Source organism: Neolamprologus brichardi, chromosome 18, assembly GCF_056152115.1.
Source record: "Neolamprologus brichardi isolate AB-2024 chromosome 18, ASM5615211v1, whole genome shotgun sequence".
NCBI classification, from domain to species: domain Eukaryota; kingdom Metazoa; phylum Chordata; class Actinopteri; order Cichliformes; family Cichlidae; genus Neolamprologus; species Neolamprologus brichardi.
In genome coordinates, this window is record NC_142121.1 from 18,712,798 (window position 1) to 18,734,187 (window position 21,390).

The 21,390-nt window shown below is 40.3% G+C and overlaps 3 protein-coding genes across 4 annotated transcripts; 2 read left to right on the forward strand and 1 right to left on the reverse strand.

The window, feature by feature from the left end:
- The first annotated feature begins 365 nt into the window (after window positions 1-365).
- On the forward strand, window positions 366-3,764 carry iba57 (iron-sulfur cluster assembly factor IBA57). Its single transcript, XM_006786330.3, has 3 exons — window positions 366-856; window positions 1,799-2,148; window positions 3,060-3,764. The coding sequence occupies exons 1-3, from the start codon at window positions 495-497 to the stop codon at window positions 3,449-3,451; spliced, it is 1,104 nt and encodes a 367-aa protein (XP_006786393.2). The 5' UTR covers window positions 366-494; the 3' UTR covers window positions 3,452-3,764.
- Window position 3,765: 1 nt separating this feature from the next.
- On the reverse strand, window positions 3,766-7,571 carry jmjd4 (jumonji domain containing 4). Its single transcript, XM_006786333.3, has 6 exons — window positions 6,851-7,571; window positions 6,601-6,766; window positions 6,390-6,515; window positions 6,041-6,308; window positions 4,406-4,552; window positions 3,766-4,317 (listed from the first exon to the last, which is right to left on the reverse strand). The coding sequence occupies exons 1-6, from the start codon at window positions 7,101-7,103 to the stop codon at window positions 3,982-3,984; spliced, it is 1,296 nt and encodes a 431-aa protein (XP_006786396.2). The 5' UTR covers window positions 7,104-7,571; the 3' UTR covers window positions 3,766-3,981.
- snap47 (synaptosome associated protein 47) lies at window positions 7,093-13,872 on the forward strand. Of its 2 annotated transcripts, none has more exons than XM_006786331.3 (5): window positions 7,093-7,822; window positions 7,955-8,480; window positions 8,604-9,112; window positions 9,417-9,541; window positions 12,329-13,872. In XM_006786331.3, exons 2-5 carry the CDS (start codon window positions 7,984-7,986, stop codon window positions 12,473-12,475), a joined length of 1,278 nt encoding a protein of 425 aa, XP_006786394.2. In that variant the 5' UTR covers window positions 7,093-7,822; window positions 7,955-7,983; the 3' UTR covers window positions 12,476-13,872. The 2 variants fall into 2 exon arrangements, with proteins under 2 accessions (XP_006786394.2, XP_006786395.2); XM_006786332.3 differs by having other exon boundaries at window positions 7,093-7,217.
- The last annotated feature ends 7,518 nt before the right edge of the window (window positions 13,873-21,390 follow it).

The window sequence follows — 21,390 nt, forward strand, 5'->3', positions numbered from 1 at the left end:
GATTGTAATAAAAAAAACGTGTGCAATACAGAGTTTTTACTGATTATTTTTACATTTGGTGAGACGTTCGACAAAATTAAATCAGCTCAAGCTGTTCTTGTTGTCTGCCTATCACGCAAAATTTGAAAATTATATCATTACTGAGGAATATGCAAAAAACTCGCAAACAAGCAACTTTAATAACTTTGATTTTTGCTGCTTTGCTGTTCTGTGTGTCGTTTTTATGTTTTACAATCTGATAACTATTTATAAAGGGATAGTAGGAGAGCTTTTATTCTATCAATAAGCGTCCCATACCTCACGAGAAGACGACGGGAACAAATATCGCTCACTGACACACACGTGCTATCGAGCAATGCATTGTGGGATTTCAAAATGGAGCTGTTTGTGCAGAGTACGCTGTGATATCCTTGGTTATTTAGCTGGCCACTGTCGTTTTTAGTGGAGTAGGCAGTCTTTTTACGACTCAGTACACTCCCGTGCCACTGTACATCATGGGGGTTTTGTGCTTTGCTCGGGGAGTGCTGGCGTCCGCCTCCGGGCTCGGTGTTTACGCCAGGAAAAAACCCGGAGGTTTGTGTGTAACCCTTCTCTCGAGTGTGTTAGCTCCAGCTGGGATCCGTGTCAGGAGGTACAGCCAGGACACGGGTAATCCTAAACACTCCCCGGGGCAATTTGTGTGCTATTACCTTCCGCACAGGAGCCTGCTGAAAATTCAGGGACAAGACACGAGCGCGTTTCTCCAGGGTATTATAACCAATGACATGGCGGTGCTGGATGAGCCAGAACACAGAGCTTTATACGCACACATGCTAAACGTGCAAGGAAGGACACTATATGACATCATATTGTACAGGTAAGAGCAAACGTAGAACACTGTTCAAACGCTTATAAGTGCATTCAGTAAACGCGTTATCAAGAGGGTGTGTCTGCTTACAGCCTACTTACGTAAAGGCGTTTTTTTCCGTGGCGTCACACTGGCCGACATAAGCTTATTTTCTTTTTTCCTTCTATTTTTTTTAAACCCCAGAAACAACCAAATGTATGACAGAAAACGAGCTCGGGCTGACAAACCCTTATTTAATAAGCTGTAAAATTCAGCACAGGAACAACAACAGCTCTTCTTTATCACTTGCCTATTTTTACTGTTACTAAAAATAATGTTAATGAAACTTTAAAAAGCAAAAAACGACTAATGTTGATGGTTGAAGTAGAAACCATTTTTAAAATTCTATATTAAAAAACGTTTGTCATGTATGCTGTACTTGAGTACATCTAAATTATAGAGTATAACTTCTCTAATAAACTGCAAAAAGACATTTTGCAATATTAGCATCTCAAATTTTTAGTGTCTGACACATGATCAATGTTCTTTTAGTTTTGATGTACATTGTTGGGTGAACCACGTTTTCTATACCTTAAACTATTTAAGATGATATTCTTGTACACCTGGTTGTAAATATCCCCAGTTTTGAATAGTTGCAGTTCTCACCACTCATAACTCATCTTGATATCTAAACAGCATTTTTACTAGTCTTTGTAGTACTTTGTAAAGCTGTGTTTAAAAACTCCTTGCTCTGTTTGACAGTATTTGCTGTTACAGCAAATCCTGTTAAAAATTACATTCTCATAGGAGGGCTAATAATTCTCTCCTTATCTGTAAGACACAGTGGGTGACCACAGATGCTCCATCAAAGGTCACCCAACCAGACAAAATAAGTGAAAACATCTGCGTGTGTTTGCTTTCATGTTGTTTTGCATTCTTCTGAGTCACTCATCCAGTTATATTTGCTTTCAGATTAAAAGAAACAGAAGGAGGATACGGTGTTTTCCTGGAGTGTGACAACACAATTAAGGACTCCATCTTGAAACACTTGAAAGTATACAACCTCCGCAGAAAAGTCAACATTAGCCCTTGTTCAGAGCTCTCTGTGTGGGCTGTGCTGTCCCAGCAAAACAAGCCAGGTCAAGAGTTCAGTAAGCCTGAGCTTTTTTCCCCTGATAAAGCTCTGGCATGGGAGGCTGATCCAAGAACTCAGCAAATGGGCTGGAGATTTGTGCTACAGAGTGATGTTGATCCTCTCAAAGTCATTGCATCCTGTCAGAAAGGAGACACTGAAGACTATCACAGACATCGCTATGCCATAGGTATGACACCAGCTTTGAACAAAGACAAACAAGAACACCCAGAGAGAGAGAGCAACTTATTCCGAAGGGCAAGGGCTTTACTAAAACTCTGAATTTTTGGGGGGCGGGGGATGTTTTTATTACAGTGGGAGGACAGGTTGCTTTTAATACAATATGTTCTTTTACCTTTATAAGGACAAAAATAAGATTTACCCATATGGGCAGCACGGTGGCATGGTGATTAGCCTCACAGCAAGAACGTCCTGAGTTCAATTCTACCGCCTGGCCAGGGCCTTTCTGTGTGGAGTTTTATGTTCTCCCCGTGTTTGCCTGGGTTCTCTCTGGGTACTCCAGCTTCCTCCCACAGTCCAAAGACATGCAGTTAGTGGGTTTAGTTTAATTGGCCATTCTAAATTGCCCATGAGTGTTAATAGTTGTCTGTCTCTCTGTGTTAGGCGTGCGACAGACCTGCCATATGTAGCAAACTGTTTTATTGGATATGCTATTATACCCTATTTATAGTGTTTATTGTATCGATTGATATGCTTTTATACCATTTTTATTGTTTCGTTTGATATGCTTTTATTCCCATGTGAAGCACTTTGAAAAAACTTCCTGTTTTAAGCAGATCTATATAAAGACATTTTACTTACTTAGTTACTGCCTCTCGCCCTACCGTAGCTGGGATAGGCTCCAGGAAAAAAAAAAACGCTAGCTAGATCCTGAGACGAAGATAAATGGCATTGGAATCTACCATCACACAAAATTTAAACATGATGTCTTGAAAGCTGTGGATGCTAGACTGCTAACAAAGAGACAGACAAGCACAGACAAAAGGAGGAGGGGGTGGTTCTAAGAAGCTTTTATTTGTCTGAAAAAGTACTCTTATTTTATGACGCATGTTTGTGTCCTTTGCTGTTTTTGTTGTCTAGGTCTACCTGAGGGAGTCAAAGACCTTCCTCCTGGGGTTGCACTTCCACTAGAGTCCAATCTTGTCTACATGCAGGGTATCAGCTTTAGCAAGGGCTGTTACATTGGCCAGGAACTCACAGCCAGGACTCATCACACTGGTGTGATTCGAAAACGCCTGATGCCAGTACGCTTGTCATCTCCAGTGGAACACCTCGAGGAAGGAACGGCCCTGCTAACCCAGTCAGGCAAGCCAGCTGGGAAGCACAGAGCAGGGACAGGAGAACTGGGCCTAAGTCTGATCCGGATGGCGCACGCCAAAGAGGTGTTGACGCTCAGATCTTCTGACGACACGACAGTGACACTCGAAGCCTCCGTGCCAGACTGGTGGCCTGAAGATGCGAAATGTAACTGAAGGGAATGTTTTAAAGCTCCCTAAAAATGACATGTATCACATCTGACAGACTTCTCATAGACATAACCCTCAAGTACAGTATGTTACACTGTCATTGCTTAACAGCTGTGTGGCACTGGTCCATGTTTGGGTATTTTTTTTATTTTTTTGCAATAAAGCCCAAGTTTGTGTGTGTGTTTTGGATTTTTTGTTTAAGTATTATTTACCACTAAACTATGCACTATTATAGATTTATCACAGCTCTGTTCATACTGGACACAAATAGTGTTGGTGATTATTCAATAAATATTTAAAAGAGAAAACTCAGATTTTTTTTTTTTTTTTTTTTTTTTTTTTTTTTTTTATGTATTTAATCTGTCAGTGCAAAAACAAATGCAAGACATTCACAAACAATATTTGAGATTCCAGTTCATCTCAACCCAAAGATGCAATAACAGATGTATCTTTTTTTTTTTTTTTGCACTTTTGCAAACGGGCACTTTTCATTCAAGCTATTTCCAGTCGATAACAATGGTGAGAGGCCGAACACATTACTCCTGATAAAGGAGATGCTGCCCTCTTGTGGACTGTATGGTGTCACGAATTTGCTGTAACATTGTTTCTGGCTGCAGAGTCAATGTTGAGTGATCGAGTCTCTTAAAGTCTTCATTGCACAGGAGGCATTCGATTATATGAGCTACCCTTTGTAGGTCAAAGGCCGCATGGTAAGGTCCCAACGTGGTGAGAATCTCTGAGAGATGACGTGAGTAATCAGAGGAATCCCCAGAGGAGCAAGCGTTAAGGAAAGCCATTCTGTTGTTGGCAATAATTTTCAAAAATGAGGCAAATTCTCCATAATTGATACCGGAGCAAGCCTTCATAATTACCTAAAAGGAAACGCACCAAGCAATTGCTATTATGATCAGAGCAGAAGCACGTTTAAATGTCATGACTGAAAAGTTCCATGCATTGTACCTGGCAGTGCTGATGCCACGAGTCCATCGTGTTTCTCCACTCATTTATCTCTTTTTGAACAGATGACAGTTCAGTCTGAAGAAACTGCCACATGATGTCAATGTTGCAGCCATTTAGCCAGTTATGATTAATAGAGATGGTGTCCTCCTACATGAAACAGAATGTTGTAATATGTCAAACTGGTGATAAATAAAACGCAGTGTTATACAACTTAGAGTAACTGTGATGTCATCATTTCCTGCAAAAAGCCATATTTCTACCAAAAAATATACACAAGGTTTAAATTTATGAAAGATATGTTGACTGCAGGAGAAAAACCAGAGCTGCTGTATTGAAACATGAGTGTAATGTTAAACAAAACATGAATTTTGTTTAAAACCTAATTTGAAAAAACATTATCAGGGCTCTTGTCATCTAGTAAGTAATCCAGTCCATTAGATTTGTAGGCATCTGAACTTATCACTTCCTTTCATCAATCTTTGTTTTTCCGACTAGATCTAAAGACTATTAGGCTATGTTCACACTGCAGGCGAAAGCGCATCAAATCTGACTTTTTTGACCCTATGCGACCCATATCCGATCATGGTATGACAGTGTGAACAGCACAAATCCAATATTTTCAAATCCGATCTGGGTCACTTTCGTATGTGGTACTGAATCCAATACATATCTGATGTTTTAGAAAGCGACTGCTGTTTGAATGGTCATGTCACATTAAATCTGTCTTTTACGTCACTGACACAAGACAGACGCCAATTGTCAGCACCGGAGAAGCGCCCAAGAAAGCTTCCTGGCCATCCAGTGAAACTGTTGGGAAGACAACGTTGGAGAAACGTGAACATTTTATTTGTACTGTATAATCTGCAGATTCTGACAGAAATCTGCAACTATCCTTTGAAGCACCGCTCCTCTCTAAAACAGCAATAAGGATAATTATTAGGCCATATGCAAATAACAAAATAACTTTATAACTTAAAGCAAAATTGGGAAACGTAAAGTCCGAAACAAGTCTTTATATTAAGGGCCATCAGTCAAACAATACTGTTTGGTCTGGGTCTGAACAGAGCGTGTTGTGTGTGACGTTTTCTTTTGCGCATGCGGGCCGCTTTGAGGGTTCTTAGCTCAAAGGAGTGGCCAGGCATGGTGTTCTGTTACTGTAGTCCACTCACTTCGAAGTCTGACATGTTTTAAATTCAGAAGTGCTATTCCTGCAAAACGTGTTTCTAACGAGTGGTTAATTGAATTGCTGCTACCTCATCGAGAACTGTCGCTCACTGGATATTTTCTGTTTTTCAGAGCATTCTCTGTAAGCTGGGAAAAGTTTCTGAAATACTAAGACCAGCCGGTATGGCACAAACAATCACATTCAAAGCCACTTAAATGGCCTTTTTCCCTAATTCTGATACTCAATATGAACTTCAGCAGGTCATTTTGACCATGTCTACATGCCTTAATGCAATGAGTTAGATAATTGTGTTAATGAGCAGCTGAACACGTGTACCTAACATTGTGGCTGGTGTTTACATTCAGTCTAACAAAACACTTCTCATAGTAAGAAATGCAACTTGTCTTTTATAATACTTGGCAGACCATTTTCCTCTAGATCAACAGTAGATATCCCTCTACAGCTCTTACCAGGTTATAAACTTGATGATGCCAACCACTAGGCACAAAAATGATTTCTCCTGCCTCCTGAATGATTTCAAGAGGTTGGCAGGCTTCTTCAGCGTGTGGAAAAAGGCTTCTGTCTCGAAGTTCAGCTGACGTAACATCATAAGGGAGGTTGCCGTGAGTGTCTCGTAAAAACTCCTCCTGACCTGGAGGATACAGGAGCCACTTCTTCCTGCCACAGATGTTTGCAGACCAACTGTATGAACGGAACACATCAGAGTGGAATGGTGTCCTGGTAACAAGGAAGTGCACTGGGTCAGATCATGAAACATTTTATATAAGCTTGTGTTTTTTTGAAATAATGTTTTCATACCATGACCCTTTAGGTCCCATGTAGACAAATCGGTAGTCATCCACTTCGAGGGTGTCCCAGTATTCATTGAGCCAGTCAGAAGTAAAGAACACTGGTGTGGTGTAAACATTATGTTCTGGAAAGTCCCTGTGGAGAAATTTACAAAGGATAGTTACACATTTTTCATACAATGGTGTAAACATTTTTCTTTGGATGAATATTACTGTGATACCTTGACATGTGCCAGTCTTTAAGATAGAGGCATCCTTTGGGTGATGAGTGTCCATTCAAGATGTATTCCCTCCAGTAGTGTATAAATTCTTTAAAAGGCATGACTTGTTTGGGGTTGGCATTGTACTCCTTCGCATTGCAGTTTGCAACAGGGACTGGAGTCTCATCTGTGATTGAAACAGTAACAGTTATTAAGAATTATTACAGATTATCTTTGCAGACATTTACACAGTAATGCATGTTTGTTTTACCAAACTCTTGCAGCAATTTCTGGAAATTAGGTTTCCCATCCTCAGTCACCCACTGTTTCCTACACTTCCACTCCTCTGTGAATCTCCTTGAAAACATACAAGGGTGATTGGGGAGCAGATATTTCTTGAAAAACTTGGAATAGCTAAGCTCCTTGTCAATGTAATCTACAAAATGCGAAGACCAAAACTGTTCATATGACTGCCTTGGTATTTTGACCAGGCTGCTGCAGTTACGGTACGCCTCCCTGTCCATGATGGTAAACAAGCCCTCGGCTAGCTATTTAGCAAGCTCAGCTGTCAGGGTTTGGACAGCGGGGGAACTGTGAGGGGAAAAGCTAACTGGAAGATTAACTCGCCATTACACCGCGTACGTATTCTCACGTTTCTGCCACATTTGAAAATCTGGTTAAGCTAGAAAAAGATACTAAACTAAGAAAAACGCAATTTTCCACTATCACAAGCAGCTACACATTAGCGCATGTTGGGACTCCTGAACGACGCGCATATAAAACCGTTGCTATTTATATTTTGTCACGATACATACATATATATATTTAATACATTTATATTAACGTTATGTTTTTCGTATCGCTTGGAAAGCGCCGAAACCGCCGCCGCTGTCATTATTTTTCGCCACACATTTTCGCAATAGTGCTTCTTTTTTTTTGACAGCAAGTTTTTTTTTTTCCCCCAAGTCGGACGGTAAATACGGCCGTGCTCGAGCGTGACGTCACTTCCGCAACAAACAGCCGAGTTACTGAGAGGACTACGAGGTAACGTAATGCCCAGCCCGGTGTTGACGATTAATGTGGTGTGGGTTTAATTGCACCGAGAGGATATAAAACACGTTAAAAGGGTTATAACATTATAATGACGCACGCGTAATGCGGTCAGCTGGCTAGAGAGCTGAAGCTGCCAGTGTGAACGCCTCGACTGAGCTCATCTTGCTGTCTGGATTACACTCAAAAGAAAGTATGTTCTTCATCACGACTCGTAGATCACTCAGTACAAAGTGCTTCTGATGTAATTTCATCTTAACCTGCAGCAGTACCTGTGTGTATGTTGTTGTCATGTTAAACTGATACCTATTTGTCCCCCTGACAGGTGAACCTGTCTTATCTCCTTCCATCACAATGAGCCGGGACGTTCCCATCCACAGCTGGCCAGGCTCCTATTACATCAACAGTGAGAAACGGTGGGAAAACGGAACCCTCTCTCTCACCAGAACCACGGTGTGCTTCGTCTCCAACCAGAGCAAGGAGAGTCTTGCCAGCTTCCGTCTCTCGAGGATTGTGGAGATCAAGATGGAGTCATCTAGTTTCATCTTCAGCACTCTCACAGTACTTGAAGAAGGCAACGTGAAACATTGGTTTGGTTCCCTTAAGCCCAACAGGGTGGTGGTTTATAATGTGTTAGAGCATTTCTGGAGAGAGCGGCTTCTCTCTCCCAGCTCAGAAGCCCAGCGGGCTGAGGCTCAGCCTTCGAAGGGAAGAGAGCTGATCAGCCTGGTGGCAGGGGCCCAGAAAAGATTGGAGGACACTGGCAGAGTCCTCGGCCATCAGGGAGAGCAGTTTGACAATATGATGCAGGGCCTGGAGAAGATTGACTCTGACTTGGGCGTGGCTGACAAGTAACTATCTTAAGATATTTTTAGTTATTGAAGTTTTGCACATGTCTTGTTTATATTGCTTGGCTAACTATAACAAGGCCTAATTTATGACTAACATCAGTTCCTCCTGCCTCTGTATTACAGGCTTCTGTCAGAACTGGAGTCTCCTTCCTGGTGGCCTTTTGGTAAACTCCCCTGGAAGACCCAGCAGGATGCAAAGGCCGATGATGCTGCGAGAGCTGCAGCTGCTGTTTCTTCTTCAGCAGCCAGGGGCTCCAGCAGAAATAAGTTAATCACAAGCATCCCAGCAGTGCTGTCCAAAGGTGGAGAATCGGACTTGAAGCCTGGATGTTTGTCGGTGCTAGTGTCCTCGCTGGAGGTGCGAAACACAAACTGCCAGCTCCTTCACAGATTTGAGCGAAATGAAATTGATGAAATCAGGTTGCACAGCCCCTATGAGATTACAGTCAGGCAGCGTTTCATCGGGAAGCCAGACATATGTTACAGGCTCCTGTCCGCCAAGATGCCAGAGGCTTTGTCCGTGTTAGAGATGCAGTACAAAAAGAAGATAGAGTTCACAAGCGAATACACAGATTTTAAGACAACTCCAGTTTCATCGCCACGTGACACAGAAGGGAAAAGCTGGACTGAAGGTAAGGAACACATCAAAAGATAAATAAAGACACTCTTATTCCACAGTGGTTTCCATGCCTAGTATAGATTTGACCACTAAGTGGCAGTAAAGGTCTGCGTTTCCACCTCTGTGTATTTATAAGTGTGCAGCCACATGTAAAAACATTTCATCATGGTTATTGGTGTCTCCTTGACAGAAATGTATTTTGATGAGTCACTTCACCCTGATTGCCTCAGTTGCTGTACTCTGAGTTTACTGTCTGGTTTCCTCATAAACAACATATGTACTCTGCACTTTTTCACCATCTCCACCCATGGAGTCAGGTTTACTGCAGACGTGCCAAGAGACAGAGCTCCCACTGGAGGTCCCCGCTGGAGAGCTGTCCCAGTTGCAGGTGCATGTCTTCCAGCCATCTGTCAGTCAGGCTGAGGCCCAGGAACTCAAACAGGTGAGAAAAGCTGGACTCCCAAATTTATGACTACACTACCGTGGCCTTAAAATGTTTCATATTTGTATTCACAAGACAAGTAACACAAATGAAAAGCCGTGTGTGCTCCGGGAACAGATTGATTCAAATAGGGGTAGCTGCTATTGTAAATAATCCCAGAGTCTCAGCAACACGTATTTTGATGTTTCCAGTCCAAACCACAATTCACCATAATGATTTTTTTTTATTTTTCATCCTGTATGTTTAAAATGTTATTTGGTGAGACCACAAACCAATGTCCATCCTGGTTTTAAGAGAGGAAAAGAAACACGGTTAGTTATTTGGTCAGAACCTACAATGTCTTTCCATTCAGAACCTCACAGCGCTGAATGCTGTTACAGACACGGTCTGTGGTGGCAAGACCTACACAGTGACGCAAATTCAGACCCGTGATTCGGGCAAGTTTTTTTTAAATTTTTTTTATAATGTGTGTGTGAATCGCTATTACAGGTTGCTTAGACTAGGATTTTTCATGTAAAACTTTCAGAAAGTTGCTCTTTGTTTTATCATATAATGTTTAAATGATCAAAGTTAATGAGTGACTTCAGTCTACAAGGCTCTACTATATGTAAAGGAAAAAAACTATATTAACATTTACAAGTGAGAAGAAACTAAGCAAATACAATTAATAATGGTGCAAATGTGCCAGTATTGAAATATGTAGCAGACAAAGATGGCTTTGCATTACATATTAACACATAAACATATTAACTCAAATCAAAAACCAAAGCAACAACATACAAATGTCTTGTCAACAACAGCAGTGACACCATAGACAAATACTTTGTTGGGGTTAACAAATAGCTTCATGCTGTAGCTCAGGAGGTAGAGTAGGTCATCTACTAATCTAAAGGTTGGCTGTTTGGTCACTTTGTCAAAGTATCTTTGGGCAAGACCCTAAGTTGCTCTCAGATGCATTTATTGGAGTGTGAATTTTATAGATAGAGGGATAGAAAAAAGTTGTATAAAGCGCTTTGAGTGCTCCAGTAGAGGAAAGCAACACTATATAAGAACCAGTCCATTTAAGATTTACTTGCAGCCTTATAGTAGTATATAAAATAATATCTCTGAGGACCTAACAACATTCCTGGCAAGAACTAATATACACAGGGAAAACCTGCAACCTCCACACAGAAAGGCCCCAGCGAGCCAGTGGAATGAAACCCAGGAATTTCTTACTGTGAGGCAACAGTGCTAACCACTGCTCTGCATGTTCGGTCAATCGGTGATTCTTAAATGTACGTAGAGGTGAATATGAGCGTGAACGGTTGTCTCGCTCTGCAGTAAACTGCCGACCTGACCTCTCACCCAATGACAGATAGGCTCCAGCCCCCTCCCCTGCCTCCAACCTTCTTCATGATAAGCAGAAGAAGATTGATGGATGGATAATAATATAAAAAAGAAACAAGCACACCATAGCAATAACAGCACCAGGCCAATCACTGGCTAGCCTATTGTGTTTTAAATGGCATGTTATCTGCGGCTGATAATGGGTTACATTTCAAAGCGTGCCAGTTTTGCCTTAATGCTATGCTTTTGTACACACCCTGCTCTTACTGTAATCCATGTCAAGATTAGAATCACTGTGGGCCAACTGGTACTGATAACTTGTACTCAGTTTCATGTCCTGCCCTAAGTGCTGTGCCAAATAGTCTTTTTGGTGTCAGCATTTGTATGTTTTATTATTGTTTGTGGTTGGAAATTCCCACTTGCTAAAAATATGCTGTAAGAATATGAAATTGAGTGTGCTGCTAATGCACAGTCCCAAAGTTACCGCACCTAATACACGAGACACTCAGACTTTTTTTTGCTAATATATTTTTTCTTTTAGCTCTAGCCTAAATGTTTGATTTGAAGGGTTTCTACATGACTTAAGTCCCCTAGCCATTATATAAACAGCGGCGAGAAGTGTTCATTTTTACTGTTTTTCTATGACACACCGAAGCTCTTGTGAATGTTAACTGCAAGGTGTGATTCAGTCATGTCCTCTCAGTTAAAATTGTAAAGTCACAGACCTGAGTGAATGAATATCGTTGTTCCTTGGTGTGTATTGACATATTATCTGTTTTTCAAACTGCTAACTCGAGCTGTTTTTGTGCTCAGCTGAAATGTCCACATAAACCAGCCAGAGAACATAATGACATAATGTCAGTGGAGTGTGAGCGTGTGTGTGTGTCTGTGTGTGTGCGTGTGCGTGTGTGAGGCAGATCATGTAGCTGTGTGTGTGTGTGTGAGGCAGATCATGTAGCATAAAATACTACCAGTTAAGTAACCATAGTGGTAGGGTTTGAGGTGAGTGTTTATTAGGCTTTGCTTGGCACATCACAATATATTAAAACTGTTCCAGCAACTACAGCATATGTAGTTGCTGGATCATGGTCATGTAGTTGTGATATCCCTTAAACTCACTGAAAGTAAGGGGAAAAAACCCAGTATGATATCACCGATCCCAAGAATCAAGCCAAGACTTCCCCCTCTGTGTATCATCAAGTTTCATCTGCAAAATGAATAACAGCTATTATTGTGGTGAATTCCATTGTTCATTTCTGATCAGCGCACAATTAACAGCAAGTCTTTCTAATGCTTAAATCAGATGGTTTAAGCATTAGAAAGGACCAATGTCTATGTCTCTCCATATGTGGTTCACCCTGGTCCACCACTGTGGTGTTGTTTTAATGTGCCGTACTTCTTATTAACACAAAACGTTGTGTCTTTTTATTGTGCTGTGGTGTGTGGGTGTGCTTGCAGATGCTTATGCAGCTAAAGAACCTTGCCTTGGAGGCCGAAACTGAGCTGGAACGCCAGGATGAAGCCCTGGATGTCCTGACGAGCTCCACAGACCGGACCACCATGCACATAGAGAAGCACACCTGTCGCATGAAAAGACTGCTGTAGTCCTGACGCTTAAGGAGATGCACATAGGCTCAGTGTTCTGAGAAAAACACCGTAAACCTTCTTACTGTTCACATGCAGTTTGAGAACCATGAAAAACGCACATCAACAAGGACTTGTGTGTAGTCTCAAAATTAATTTAGTTGCATTTGATGGCCACTAATTCTTGGGAAGTACAGCAATGGCCACTTAAAACAAGACCTCTTTAAAGTTTTCACTTTGGTATTAAAAAGAACACAATTGTTTGTTTTAGAGAAAGTAGATAACATGTGGCCGTGCACATTTCTACATGAGAAAACTTGAACTTTTTGCTAAATTGCATCGTATCAATTCTAAATTTGCCCTTCTCAGTTGGAAATGGTCAAAACATTCAATTGGCCATAGCACGAGTAAATGCTCTCCCTGTGAATGCATATTTTTCAGCTGTGGCCTTTGCATTTGGCTTTAATTCTCTCAGCTGCACAACATTTTGAAAGGCAGATGTCCTCTGAATACTGGCAAACAGGTGTTAGTATATAAGCCTAATCGGCACATGACAGAAAAAAAATGTAGCCAGTTAACCCCAATTTAAAATATTACCAGTGGGAACCCAATGATGGAGCACATAGATTTTAATGCCCCAGTGATTTATACCAATCAGTCGTGTCACCTGAGTGGGAGGTGGCAGGAATCTCAAGTGCACGTCGTGCAGGTGAAAAACAAGCAGATGATTTCATATTTTCAGGGTAGACAGGCAGCAGTGTACACCCTCCACATCTGCAGTACAGAACAAGACATCCCGAAATGAAAAGAGAATATATTGTACATTAATTCTGCAGTAACTCATTTAAAACAAGCTGCATGTCGGGTCTCTCTTTGATAATCGACTGCCATTATTTCCTTTTATAACCGTCTCTGTCTTTCTCAGGTTCTGTGTATCACGTATCCCTTTTAGTGTTGCATGTCCCAATAATGCTGCTTTGTATAACATTGAGGGAAAATCTTCCATCAATATCAATATATTGCTGAAAAATGTAAATTTGCAACAAGTTCTTGGACCTTTAAACAGAAAACACTACCGATCCACATCTACTGTATATACCTCGATTCTCCTCTAAGCCTGTATTATCTGTAAATGATACATACAATGTAATTCTGTAATGTTATAACAGTCTGTTGTCGCTGTGAATGTGTAATTAGATACTAGGTTAATTTAAATATATGTCTAGTTTAAAAATCTTATCAATGTTTACTTTTTCCTGTGATAATTACCGTGACAACGAATGAAACTAAACCGCTCATTCTAAATACAAGGGAAGACCGTCTGCACTATACTACCATTATAAGCAATGAATGAATTCCTTTCACCATTCAAGGTCTGGAAAGCATATAATGTAAATAAAACTGAAGTTAAACAAGTAGTTTGTTTGTTCTTTTTTGAAAGTGCTGCTTACAGTTGCCATAATCTGTGTCATTGTGCTTGTCAAAGGTGTGTGCTTCAATGATACGATCACACACTGCAGTCTCCCTTTGCAGGCCTCTTAGCGTCTTTGAGTCTTTTGTTTTGGTTCACCCTCAGTACTTTTGTCAGCAGTGCAGGGTGACATTACTTCGACAAGCAGCTTGTTACAGCATGTTCTTGTTACACTCATTACCTCAAATAACACCCCCTTGAACTAAGTGTAATGTATACTGTCCAGACTAAGATGTGTACTGTATATTATTCCGTTCATTGTTTAACGAGTCTGGTTTCATTTTTATCATTTTTCTCCACCACACAACCACCAACATGCTTGTTAGTTGCATTTGGGGTGACAGCATTAGCTATAGTGCTGTGCAAATGTCTTGGGTTACCCTCTTTTTTTTAGGGAAATAGGAACTGAAGACTGGCTGCCTTTTGTTCCATTCACTCCCAAGACGATCTCACACTGCTTCAATGATGTTGATGTCCAAGCTCTGGGGAGTATTAGGGCCACGTTTAAATATATATATATATATATAATATATACTGATCAGTTGTCTTGTGATACAACATACATCCTCTTAATTGCATTAGGATGTAGCCATTGATAACCTTGCATCTCTCCATTAAAAGCCATTTCCTTTTGTGCAAATCCACTCTCCCACATTTGTCTGTTAAACTAATCACCACACTGTGTTTATGCACAAAAAGAGAAATCATGTCCTTCCCATTCTGAAGTACACGTTCGCTACTTCACAGGGTGTTGCAGCTGTGGTAGTGTGTCTTTAAACAACAACTTTAATCTCCACATCTCTTACTGCATTGGCAGTGTGTATGAGATCATTGTTGTGCTGAAAATTTTAAACTGTTGCCCATCAGATTTTTCCAGATGGCATAGCATGGTTGATGATGGTACTTTCCTGCCTTCACAATTCCATCAATACTGACAAGATCTACAACACCACTGGCTAAAAGGCCCCAGACCATGGCAGAACCTCCACCGTGTTTAACAAATGGCTGTAGACACGCGCTGTTGTACCTCTCCCCCGACCTACTTCATACATACTTGCAATGTTGTGAACCATCTGGAGCCTATCTCAGCTGTCACAGGGTGAGTAGCAGGCTACGCCTGCATAGGTTACTAATCTGTCACAGTGAGACAGATAACTTCTGATGAGACTCACAGAAATGAAATGACCTGACACAGTCCTGTGTTAGGTCATTTTTCCATTTGTATTTTTTGCTATTTCTTAAAGACGTAACTTTCAGATACTGTTCATCTACTGTAGATGGGTTTTAGTCTTGTCACTTCTTCTTTTTAACTCCGCTTGTCCAGTTTCCTCAGATTTTTTAAGGATACCCTGCACACCATGCAAGATATTACAAAAATTTCAGCAACAACAAATGAACTAAGGGAATGTTTTTTCAATAGGCTGCAAGTTATAAACAGTCTAAATATACACTTTAGAAATGATTCATAAATAGGTTTTCTGTTATATGCAAACACAACTATAAAAACCCTGCTTTTTATGCTTGAATCATTCATAGGTCAGTATTAAGTGCCATAACAAACAAAAAATGGGACAATTTTAAGTACAAATGAGTGAAAAAGCAGCCAATGTCCAAAGAAAAATATTGAAATACCTTCAGAAAACCTGGAGAACTATTGCTTAAGAAAATCTTGCATGGAAAATGTAAAGAAATGATGGATGATTCAACACTATTACTCAACACTGTATCAGCTAACCATTGTGTGTTTTTTTGGAGCTTGTGAATACTTCTTTATCTCTCATCTTGCTTTGTGACCATAATATACTCACTCAGCTGTTGCTAGTTATAGAAAAAAAACCTCTAATGAAATCACCATTTTTTTTGCAACAGCTCCCATAGAAAAACAGTGATAAAAAATAAATGACAAACAAAGTAATGCTAAATCTGCTATAAAAACATCACTTCACCAACGCATTAATCATATCTAATTTACCAACGTATATGTCATTCTTTCTAGCTAAAATGTTACATTGGAGCCTACTGATGATGGGAAATGGCAAACCCCTGAAAATGTAGTTTTTCAGGGTGTTTTGCTCCATGATACACATGAACTATATTCATCACAATTTGCATCTCTTCTAAAAAGTGTTCCCCTATATAGCGTCTAGAGAGAAAATGACCATTAAAGAAAGAGATACGACTGACTTTTTTAGATGAAAAAATAGGATTACTATTTGTGGGACTTGTGAAATGGGCCAGTGAAATGAGTTTTAACCAGGCTTTAGGTCTTAACAGAAAGTAATTGGGAAACGCCCCTCACAGTCAGCTCACATGTGACAAACTGTAACAGAAGACTTGAAAACAGTTCATTATGGTATCCGTCGCTGTGCATGCTGTTGTGAGGAAGTCGCTCACTTTATTCCCTCTAATATTATAACATCCTGTTGGCACCGGGGCTGTTGGCATTGGTTTGACCACCCCAGCTGGACTGCTTTTACCAGAAGGGGGGACTACTTCATGTCAACAGGAGACCACATTTGATTTGGCAAGTGTCTGAGTAATTAATTATGAATCAGGAAGAAGTCTTTCATAAAGAGGTTTGAAAGACTGGCAGCCTCATTCAACAGTTTGGTCCCGGTTAGCATGAACTTATCACTTCTATTAAACAGAGCCCACCAGGAAAGATGTGACACTCAAAACTAAACAAAAAAAGGAAGGCCTCAGTGAGATGTTATGCTTTCTTCTGCACAAGTGAGAATGTTTTTACTGTGGGTCATTTTTTGGTTGATTTCTGTGATAAACAGAGTTTTGAAAGTCCCAAACTCCAGAAGCATACCACATGGTTATGTGAATTCCAATCCTTAAAAAAGGTTAGGGGAAATAGAACACACACTGGCGTGGTTTTCAAGCAGCCTTGCAATACGAGGAAGTGGTGGCGGTCTTGTCTGACCACAGATACACGAGATCCGGCTTTACTTTCCCAATGGATGGTATGAAGACACAAGGGATTTTGCTGGCCTTGACTTCCAAGTCTGTTTACTTGATAGTTCTGTGGTGAGCACTTTCATTCAAGGAGCGTGTCTGCACTGATGGCCAATCAATCAACTCCTGCAGGGGAAAAAAAACAGCCAAAGTTTGTGGGCTACAAAGGGCACAAGTTGGTTGCACTGCACTCCAAAATATGGAGTCATGTGACTGCAAGAGAAAAGGGTGTATTCATCATCCCAGAAAAAAACATCCAGCTCTTCAGTGTTTTATATTTATGTTAAAGTTGAAGCACTTTTCTTTGTGTTGCTTGGCAATGTGTAAATGATGCAGCAATTATAGTTTGAAATTAATGTGTTTTTATATAAACGTGTTTTAGTATTACACATCTATTTTCATGAGTAATTGTTGACGAGGAGCAGATCTACTATACATAAATAAAATATTAGAGAAATTTCACTTCCACTGCACTATTAGACCATGTCTGAGTCTAATGGCCTGATTTTTGACTCACGTCCTGGACAGCCTGTTTCTAGTGCAGGTGTTGCTGGGTTTCCTTTTGCTGAGGGAGTTTCTGGTTACAGGAAATAAGGCCCGTTGGTTAATGTTAGAACTGGGAGAAAACATTCCTGTAGGGAAGGTGCTTGAGTCCAACTAGGCGGTGTGTATGTAGTCTCAAACAGAAAACAAGATGACACCAAACATTCTCTTCTTGTTTGTGCGTGTCAGTTTGATAACCTTGCCTCTTTTGCTTAGGTCAGATACAAACATTTTTTGCAGGGATGAGGTAACCTGTAGATTTAAATTTGAGTTTTATTTATTTATTTTTTTATTAAAAGTATGAATACACAATGTTTATGAAGCTGCTTTTTGGAAATGTTCTTTCTTTCAGTTTAGTACAATCATAAATGTGCTTTGGTAATGCGGTACTTTCCCAAATGCTGAGCTGCATGATGATATCATATGCCATTGCACATCATTATGCTTTCCTTAGTACTTTGGTTTTCTGGCTTTTGTTTCACCAACCTTTCCCATTTCTGCAAGACAGAGTTAACAGCTAGTCGGCCAAACTAAATTAAATTATATTAAATATAAAGTGTTTACAAGCACTGTGTGCCATTTCTCAGAAGTTGTACGTCAGATCATATTCTTATCTATCATGATTCCTGTGCTCATGTAGGATTGCATTCTCTCATTCACACACGAATACAGGGTCTGATAATATGGTGAAAAACGAAAATATTGTTCTAGCAAAATGATCCTTAATGTGTACTCATGGGAATCAGTAGATGGCAGGAGTGGGTTGCTGATGGTCAGTTTTCCATCCATTGATCCATCCATTTTCTTAGCAGCTTCAGAGTCGCAGGGGGTGCTGGAGCCTAAGAGGAGAACCTGGCCCTGGTCTCGTTACCAGTCACAGCATGAAATTTTCATTGACTAAAAAAAATTAATTTACCATAATTTATTTGGTTGGTGTTGCGTTGGAAAGAGTGTGTGTGTGTGTTGGGGGAGTGTCCACCAGGTATATGAAATGCATTTAAATGTTTACAAAACACATGTATTGATGTATGTTACACTCTGTTATTATACAGCATATCATCATAGAAATGGCTTTATTTTTAAAGTCAGTATTACATTTTTTCCACGCTTTTTTCATAAAAACGATAATAGCCCTAGTAACAGCAGTAATAATAGCAATAGTAATACTTATAGTAGTAGTAGTAGTAGCAATAAAAATTTCATTGCAGGTCTTGTTTATTTTCTTTGGAAAAACCAAATCTCTAAATACATTTCATTTTTCTGCTTAAGGTGTATGAGAACACAACAATCCAGACCTGCAGCTTTGGCAAGTTTGAGGGCTCCTTTTTGTGATGACTGGATTATGTATTCATTAAAAGTCCATCTATACAGCTCCCCAAACAGGTTGTCAGGCCATAAGCCAGCTCGTACCGCATCAGAACTTTTACAAGCAGGCCCCCCAGAAATCTTCAGCGAGGCTGTTTTTAGTGGCTCTTACTGCAAATGGAAACACTTAGCTCCCACGATAAATTACCCACCCGACTGATGCCACACTGCACAGACCCCCAGCTAGTTGCAGACATACTATGGATTTATATTTCAACGTTAGTTTCTCTTGGCATTTGCTATGCTATGGTGACTGTGGGTCCCATGAACCGATAAGAGGACAGAAAGAGGAAAAGAAAATTAATCACACAAAGGTTGTTGCACTAGCGTGCAGCCTGCAGGCCCGATGGTTTGATTAAAGTTACGGATGTGTCACCCGTCACCTCAGTGGGTCTGACTCGGGGGTCATTTCGGGATAAAAATAGACTTTGTTGGTTACTCATTTTCTCTGCAAAGTAAATAGCCATTAGTGCAGCAGGCCAATGATCTCAAGAGCAACACTAGTGTTCAGGCTAAACTACTGTTTATGCTATAGTCGGATGATTAAAAGCACCAATGGGGTACAGGAGACATGCTTTTAAATAGCAAAAACAATGATGATGGTGCTCTTGTGAACACAGTCCACTGGGGTCAAGTTGAGCCCCTGTGAATACATACTTAAAAGCATTTGACTTAAAGCGCTGCGTTAAATGTCGAGGTGTGTTAGAAAATAAAAACTTCGTGTTTGACCCTCTCTAAGAGTGCCCATGTAATAATCCTAATTATCATTCCAGCTAACTTATGCGTTTGACCACCTAGTGATGTAATTGCAGCTGACCAAATAGATTGTTGTTGAAATATTGCCCTGCTGTTATAGGTACGTTGTGACAGCGTTGTGTGTTCACCGAGGGCCGGCGCAACCATAACAAACACAGCTGAATCTGGGGTTTACATTTCAGCAGGATGACGGCGCATGCAGCGTCTGGGTGGAACTTGGGAAAAGGAGCCTGGGCTGACAGCCTGGTCTGGCTTCCTGCCAACATGGTAAAAACAGCCTTGTCAGAGGGGCCTGTGAAGTTACTGTCCATATGCTACAGTTTGTGAACGCAGATAGCTTTACATCAACACAAAGCTTGAAGGATGTTTGACTAAACCGTGCCAGTACAATAGACCGGGTCTGTAATGAGGGTGGGGACCATCGAGTTGAGACTGGAATAATTGTGACATTTTCTTTTGAAAATTCCAAAAGGAAGCTGCCAGGCTAATACCATCCAGGACTTGTGATTTATGAAGTCAACGCAACCACAATGGAAAGAATAATTGAAATCATTTTGGTTTAAGAATGCGTTTAATTTAGAAATGAAGTGAAACTTCTGTTGTGTGCACATGTCCTTCAACTACTAAGAGACAGATTTGATTTTCTGTATGTTTTTACTTGAATGTCTGCTGAAAGAGGTTTCCTCATAAATTCTTTGATTTCATCAGAATTTGCAAAAGAAAAGCTACTGATGAAAAAAGAAAAAAAAACAAACTTGAGTTGATTCAACCAAATTTCAAGTTTCTTCTCTCTACTTTTCTCAGTCTCTATAACGTGTCCTCTTTTTGTGGGTTTATTTCCATAAGTGCAAGGAATTTTTGGACAACACCTATTTTGTGGAAACTCCTTCCGCAATACCCAAACGTTTTGTCCACGTAACCTCAAGTGAGCAGCCAGCAACTATGTAATTGGAGAAGATTGAGTACACACAGCGAGACCATAGTCTGGTGAACTATTGAGAAGCTGAAACAAAGATTAACAGATGTTTACCCAGCCATGCCATTTGTGAAGTGGTTACTAAACCTATATGCACAACACGTGTGACTGGCAGACAGAAACATTATGAACCTTTGACCCAGTGTCCATAACAGGTTAAGAAAAACTATAATGCCAGTTGACCATGGAGCCAGTGCAAAACAATGACGTGCTACCCTGTTTGGTTTTCCTCTAAAAGGAAATCTAGTGTTCCTCAGGATATCATTCAGGAATCCCCTTTTACTGATGGAAAACATGAAGCCGTCAAAACAGAGCTCTGTAATTTAGCTGCCTGGTTTCAATTAAAGCATTGAATATCAAAGACAATCACTCCCATTTTAATGTGCAATTTTTATGTGTTCCCAGTTTATTTTGATGGAAAATTTGTGGGTGGAGCGCTTGCTAATTGGTATGGAAAACTTGCACCTGTGGTAGACCAATGTTTTGAAAGTCAGAAGCATTGAATATTTGCGTTCTTTTCTTCTGAGAAAGAGCCCGGCTTTATCCAAAAAAACAATTCCAGACTGGAGCTGATGTGTAGGATTGTCTGGAACAAATTGGTTGTGAGTTTTTCAGGCTCATGGCGCAGCATAATTTGTCATTTATCATAACCACGGAACAACTATTTAACCATTAATTTACCACAAGATACTTGAATTGCAAATGAATTTAGAAATATTTAATACCAGCAGACATTAAATGCTCCAAGATGACAAAGATGACAATGATGGTACAATCATCTACTTTGCTCTTTGATGTATTCTTTATCTCTGAAGCACTGGGTCTTGAGTATTTCTGGACTTGCTTTGCTACGTATACCCAACA